The sequence below is a fragment of the Rhinichthys klamathensis genome, unplaced genomic scaffold (assembly GCF_029890125.1).
Source record: "Rhinichthys klamathensis goyatoka isolate OS25496 unplaced genomic scaffold, OSU_Roscu_1.1 h1tg000111l_1, whole genome shotgun sequence".
Taxonomy (NCBI): Eukaryota; Metazoa; Chordata; class Actinopteri; order Cypriniformes; family Leuciscidae; genus Rhinichthys; species Rhinichthys klamathensis.
In genome coordinates this window covers 13,442,860-13,449,905 of record NW_026606649.1, presented here as the reverse complement: position 1 = coordinate 13,449,905, position 7,046 = coordinate 13,442,860, and the positions used below count along the sequence as shown (strand labels likewise).

The 7,046-nt window shown below is 35.9% G+C and overlaps 1 protein-coding gene across 1 annotated transcript; it reads right to left on the bottom strand.

Annotated features, from left to right (window-relative positions):
- Positions 1-617: 617 nt before the first annotated feature.
- On the bottom strand, positions 618-2,922 carry LOC130087963 (perforin-1-like). Its single transcript, XM_056254532.1, has 3 exons — positions 2,865-2,922; positions 2,107-2,624; positions 618-1,986 (listed from the first exon to the last, which is right to left on the bottom strand). The coding sequence occupies exons 2-3, from the start codon at positions 2,622-2,624 to the stop codon at positions 780-782; spliced, it is 1,725 nt and encodes a 574-aa protein (XP_056110507.1). The 5' UTR covers positions 2,865-2,922; the 3' UTR covers positions 618-779.
- Between the last annotated feature and the right edge of the window lie 4,124 nt (positions 2,923-7,046).

The following is a 7,046-nucleotide window of genomic DNA, read 5'->3' as shown; positions in this document are numbered from 1 at the left end:
ATTATTAAGCATTTAGTTTAAATTAATATACTGATAATATTTTATATAAAAAAGATTTGGAATTGACAAATAAACCTTTAAAAATGACTGCATGTAAGCTGTTCACTTTAATACCTATGTACATTATCAAAGGTCACACTTTATATTAGGTGTCTAACTATGTACTAACATCCAACAAATAGGTACAATGATCACTACTGATGTCACACTTACATGTGCATGTGGATCAAAGCCTGAGTTCACAGAGCAAGTTGATGATCAGGGTCTTGGTACCAACAAAGCCTGAATGGATTGATTTTGTTTCGTCAACTCAAAACTAATCCTGTAACCCTGAGTTTGTTACCATCATGGTACAGGCCCCTGATTGCTCTGATTTAACTTGACGCAAAGCATGTGACTGAACTTGCTTCAAGGACTTTTTTTTGCAAAAGATGTCTCATTAAATGTATATGATTTTATATTCAAATTAATCATTCTACTCAAATAACCACAAACAATGATATAGTATGCCTCCAGGAAGAAGGTTTTAGATACAGAAATTTTGCAGCACAGCTGTCAGTTTTAGCAGTTTTATGAAGTTTTTCAACCGAAAAAGTAAATAAATCACACAAATCAGGTTTTATGAATGCTTTAATAAAACAAAATACAAAGACAAGTAATTGGAATTAAAAGAATTGAGCAAAGTTTATACTTAAGCATTTTAAGCATTTGATTATCAGAAAGCTTTGCAAGATTATGGCTTTAATGCATAATGCCTGATTTGAGATCCTACCAAAATCCTACAGCTTTATCTGTTTTCCATAAGTACTCTTGAAGTTTAACTTATTTGAGTTATTGCGAGCTAATTCAAGCCTGTGCATGTCTTTAACCAGGACACCATTTCTTGAGCTGAAAATGTCAGCCAGAGGGGAAGCCATTGGAGAAGGTTTGTGTTCATTACACTGTGGGCCATTTAGACTGGGAGCACATTTCACTTCATAGGTAAAAAAGAAGGTGCCATATTTAAAAACACAAGCGTCACTTACAACTCCACTTCTAATTTCAAAAGAGCATTCACCAAGGAGATCGCTGTTCCAGTAGCTGTCTGCATCAAACACTTTAAAAGTTAGTCTATTGGCCATGCTAATCTTAATAGGACCAAACTCAAATCTTTCTGGCCAATATGGATTGTCATTATCATCAATAGTCTCAGTGCGCTTGATTTGTGTGCCATATGTAACTGATACAGCACCATCTGTTTGAGTACTTACATCTCCATACAGACCTTTGGCTCTAAGGTTGTAGACTTTCAGGGTGGCAAGTCCTTTTTCAGGTGGACAGCAGTTAGACTTTATAATTTGACTACTTTCACAAACACAAGCACATCGGTCTCTTGCACTGCACTTCTTACCAATCTTGCAAGACTCAGAGCAAACCTTCATAAGGGCATTTTTAATTATGTATTCTTCAACAGCTCTCTTCAGTCCTTTCCTGGCAGGGTGTTTAGTACTCAGTAAGAAATGGAGAGGTTTCAGAGAGTAGTGCACAATGTCAGGGAGGCTCTTCAAAGACTCAAGCCAGTTCTTAAGGGAATTTGGGTGTGATGAACCAGAAAAAAGCAGATCTTCTCCATTTATGTTTCCTCCGATAATCTCTGTCTGACGCTCACTGAACATGGTGCTGAACTTTTCATTTGTGCCCATCTTCTTTTTCTGTTCTTTACAAAAATGGGTCTCTGCCTTTACAGTTGCTCCATAGTATGAACCAGAGGCTTCAACATCCAAACAGTCTTTCACTGCAGTGTCTGTAAGCCCACTCACTGCTGCCTGACATGTTTTGATGGCTGTTATGGCTTTGATTTGCCCCCCTAACTGGACACCTGTGGTAAAGTGAGTGCCATATGTGGTGATCAGGTTGTGGTAGGCGTCTGGATCATAGGATGCAGGGAGTGATTTGATTGCTTCAAGAAACTCTGCATGAAGAGAAGGCTTTTTAGCTAGACGATATCTGTAAAGAAACAGTAAACAAACTTGAATTCAGTGGGAGCAAAGATGTAGCAAATTACAGTTAAAGTTTACATTTGTTTTTGTATTCATTCTATGACGAAAAGCAAGCCAACTCTCTCACCTGTAAAAGCTGCATGTAACTTCATGTTTGGTGAAACTGTATTTGTCTTCTTTTGATTTTGTCATTCCAAATTTGGCTTCCCTGGAATGAGTGCTTCCGACTGCAGCTCCAGCAGCCTTCACATCTAAACCAACTTTCCAGCTGACCGAGAGTGCTGATGATGAATCATTGACCAGAGCTTCACTTGATTCAAAGATCTGACTGGAGACTTTCATTGAACACTTTGGCAAGGTCCTCCAGAACACAACTGCTGCTGGTAGCTTCTGTTTTATTCCATTCATGTAATTGTTCTTGTGCAATTTACAAGTGCCGTTTCCTAAATCCCATTCCTCCATGTTGATCACGTAAGATCCTTTTCGCTCCATGGTCACAACATCAAATCCCTCTCCAGCAAGATTGTACCCTGGAACAAAGGGAGCATCCACACACTCTTTTGATGCTTCTATGTCATCCTCTCCAGAAATGGTCATGAGAAGCAATGCCCAGAAAACAAGGTAAATCTGGAACTGCCCCATCATCTGCAGTGAGATAGTAATTTTTCCATATTTTCATATTTCAAATCAGTATTGTGATTATTGTGAAAATTGTGAAAATTAACATCACTTAACAAGAACAATAGTCTAGAATTGTAACAATAATACCTTCATAAAATTTGCAATATTGTTATTTTAAAAACAAATACAAAATTAAAAATAATGTTAAGCAGTTTATTGCCTCTTTAAAATAATAACAATTGAATTATTTTTTTTCTCACTTACCTACCATTAAATGTAGAGCTGAGATAATCAAATATAAGTGATAGGTTGTCTCTCTAACCTGTCGATGGCTGAGTGGTTGTGGGTGTCAAAGCTTTGTAGTGCAATGCCATGACGTGGCTGTGACAAATCTTCTAATATTAGTATAACCAGGACTTTGGTATAACACATTGACATTGTCTGTGAAAAAAGAAGAACATTTTAAGTACAAGTCATCAGATGTGACAAAAACCTCTGCAAATGGATGGTATTGAACAGTTATGCTTAAGAGTTGCATTTTAAAAGATGATCTGTGCATCTATTATTCCTTTACATTATAATTTAAATGATTGATTTAATGCCAATTCATGAAAAAAACAGGTATGACACTGGCTTAGATCTTTTTTTTTTCAGAACAATTGTGTTTTATTGAGTAGTCAGTTCAATATACAGTAAGAAAAAATAATATACAACATATTAAAGTGTAACCCACACCCCCCATCCACCCACCCACCCACCAGGTAGTCTTATACTGTGCTAAGGAATCGCAAGCTATTGCAGTGAAGAATTATTTATTATTTTGAATTATTTAGAAAGAAAAGTTCTGGAGTCAAAACCATATTCTTATCTAACAGGAATGATATGTCATGAGCAAGCTGAGACCAGAAAGGAAAAAGTGCAGAGCATTCCCAGAATTTTTTTTTTTAAATATGTACCAAGTGCTCTCTGCGGACATAAATGACAATTTTGGGAAGGAGACAAATGCATCTGAATGTTTTAAATGGATAGGTAAAGTCTGTGCAGAAGTTGGATCATCTGTTGATTTGGGTTTTTCGAGAATGATGTGATTGTCTTCCAAATTTGCTCAGTGAATAAAGTTTGTATGTCCTCACTGATAACCTTAGACCAGATAGTTGATATGGAAAGTGGTCTGTATGAGTTTTTGAGGAGAAAAGAGTAAATAACTGATGCAGAAATAACAGAATTATCAGTTGGAAGAATTATCTTTCGGAAGTAATGTACAAGTAATTGTGAATACCAGGGAACTCAATATGCCCGAAGAGCAGATCTAATGCGAAGATACATTAAAAATGAAGTTCCTGGTAAATTAAAGTTAGAGTCTTAATATCTTAAAATGATTTCAGCCCTTTGTCATCATAAATGTCACCAAAGCAATTTACTTTACATTTAACCCTTTGTGGACAATGAAATGTTTTTTTTCTTTCATGGTAAAAAAATATTATGGAACAAAGGTGAATGACGATGCCAAATCAAATTTGGCTTTATTTTTCTGGTCACCGTTCTCCAAGTAGAAATAAAACGTGTTATATGATAGTATTTTATATCAAGAATATTAAGCCTAAAAGTAATGCATCGATTTAGTCTTCCACATATAGTCAAATTTTACATTACAAGAACAAAGACATGGTATCGTAACAATAACTAGTAAAATCAACAATAGCAAAAATATTTTTATGTTTAAACATTAAACTTTTTAAAGTGCAAGTATGTAAACTACTAAATGTTCCTTTAAAAACATAATATTGTTTTACTTGACGATTTTTTCAGTTTCTTACCATTGATTTTAAAGAGATGATCAAAAACGAGTCATGAAATTTGTTGCCTCTATATGATGATTGTGTTTGTGAGTGTCGAAGGTTTGTGGTACAAATGATATGCCCTGTCACGTGACGGAACAGAAGATGGCAAACACAGGTAAAATCTGAACAGAGTTTATTGAAGGACACAGGTTATTAGCAGGTGAGTCTCTCGACTTCAGATAGTACTGGTGATACCGGCATGGGAATGAAAGTCTTATCTGTTGCAGGTTATGGATAGAAGTGGCTGGAGGACTGGAGACTGGCAGAAGTAGACGCAGACTTGAGAGCATGTGTAGGAGTCTGGTGCTGAGGGTGTGAAGGATGGTGTGGCGGATTCTGTGACACCCTGATGTGGCTATGACAATTCCTCTAATGTTAGTGTAAAACATTTTTTTGGGCCTAAGCTATGACATGCTATGTATTCGCGCATTCACAAGAGCACCACGACACATGCGGTGTGGTGATGACTGATGCAGCTGGAGCTGGCGTTCTGACATATGACCCAGAAACGCAGGGCTGTGTTTAGCAAGCATAGGAAGACGCACGCTGGAGCCCCCCCGAGCCATCGGATTTCATAAAAAATATCTTAATTTGTGTTCCGAAGATGAAGGTCTTACGGGTTTGGAACGACATATAATGAATGACATAATTTTGCTTTTTGGGTGAACTATCCCTTTAAGCCTTGTCTGTAAAACCAGGGGTACAACTACTGAATTAATTTGACTAAATGAGCATTCAGATTTATCTTATTTTCTTATTAGCTTATATCTTTATCTTATTATCTGTTGCAGAATCACTTAGCAACTTAGCACTTAGAACCTGTAATAGCTTCACAGTCTGGCCTTACTTCTCCTCCACTAGTGCTTAAACCAGATGCTATCTATACTGTGGGCCAATGCAGTTACTTTACTTTAATTTTTTTTTTTAATTCATAAGTTGTGTCTAAAGTAGGCTATGTTGGTAAACTATATTTTACTCTAAAACTATATTTGCAGGGGAGCTGTCTGACAGTTTCAGTATACATAGTATATTTGCAGGGCAGCTGTCTGACAGTTTCAGTAAGTTTCTCTTCACCAAAAACAATCCCACAGGTCTGGGTTTGTGAATGCTTTAATCAAACAAAATACAAAGAAGTATGCTTTTGAATTAAAATAGCTGAGCAAATATTTAAAAACATAAAGGATCCTTCTTAGTTATATATCTGCTGTCTATAAGCACTCTTGAAGTTAGTAGTGATTTAATTCAAGCCTTGGCATGTCTTTAACCAGAACACCATCAAGTATTTTAAGGTTGAGCATGCATGCAGGAACCAGTCAGCCATCCTGTGCCATCTAGAGTTTTATGTCAGAACTATGTATCATTATAGTTATTGTTCTTGGATGGACCTTAACAGGTCAGTTCATTTATGATAGCATGGACAGGGAACATGTTTCACATTTCAGTATATCATTATTGTCAATATCAACTAAGATAATTTATTTTATTAACCAAAACAGGCGGTAAACATCCATTGAGGTAAAAATATTATAAAGCTTTTTGAAGCTGGATGCGATGACATACATACTGTGATAAAGGTCACGTATGTCGTCTTTACTGTGATAAAGGTCTGTTCTTACTGCCTTGTCTTGCACAGTTATTGACTCTATTGCCTTTGCAGAGTCATCATTGTTGTTGGCATTCTCACCATGTGATTTTAGGGCAGTATTAAACCAGGAACTCTATACTTTTTGGGCTTCTTTTTGGTGTAATTTTATGTCATAATATTTTATCATTTATAATTTTTAGTCATATTTATATCTAAAATACTTTAGTTTGGTCTGTTGCTCAGCAGATAGGGTCAGGGACAAATCATACATATTTAAGATATCAATAAATACTAACATAAACAGCCCAATTTAAAGTAGTCATCAAAGCTGCTACTGGGTTTTCTTTTCAGACTCTGTTCATCAAGCTATTTTAAACTATGACTCACCATTAGTGCTATAAGACCACAGTAGCATTTCATGTACAAATATAGTAGCATAAATGCCTGCAAAGCTTTACCACATGGAACATGTGACATTTGAACTGCTAGGTGTCAATTATTCATGTCAAAAACAACATCAACTTTATCAAGTTGTGATATTACAGTTTTTACCAACTGCGTACACACGTTTTCAAAACTAAGTCTCCTTTTTTCAAAACTCTACACACAATTCTCAAAACTGCACACACAAAATGCAAAATGCCTCACATCTCCTTCAAAATGCAACACTGCGTTCAAAATGCCATAAACACATGTCAGAATGAAGCATTTGCATCAAATGGCAAACACTTCTTTCATAATAACACATTTTTGGATATACCATGTAAACACTGCTGTTCTAAATCTAAAGCTCTTTGGTCTTTCATAGGCTTATATCTACATTTCAATACAATGTTCTACAGTGAAAGTAATCTGCTGAGAGTGGTAACAAGTACACCGGAAACGCCAATGCAATGTAGAAACAGAAAATATTGATTAGGCCAAACATTACTGTTGTATACATTAGCATACAAACAGAACTTTTACGTAAACATTTACGTAAACCAAAAGTATATTCTTTACAGTAAAATACAGTAAATT

Coding starts and splice junctions, on each gene's coding strand:
- LOC130087963 (XM_056254532.1), bottom strand. CDS start 2,624: ATGATGGGGCAGTTCCAGATTTACCTTGTTTTCTGGGCATTGCTTCTC. Junction 1,987..2,106: donor GTTACATGCAGCTTTTACAG/GTGAGAGAGTTG, acceptor GTTTCTTTACAG/ATATCGTCTAGCTAAAAAGC.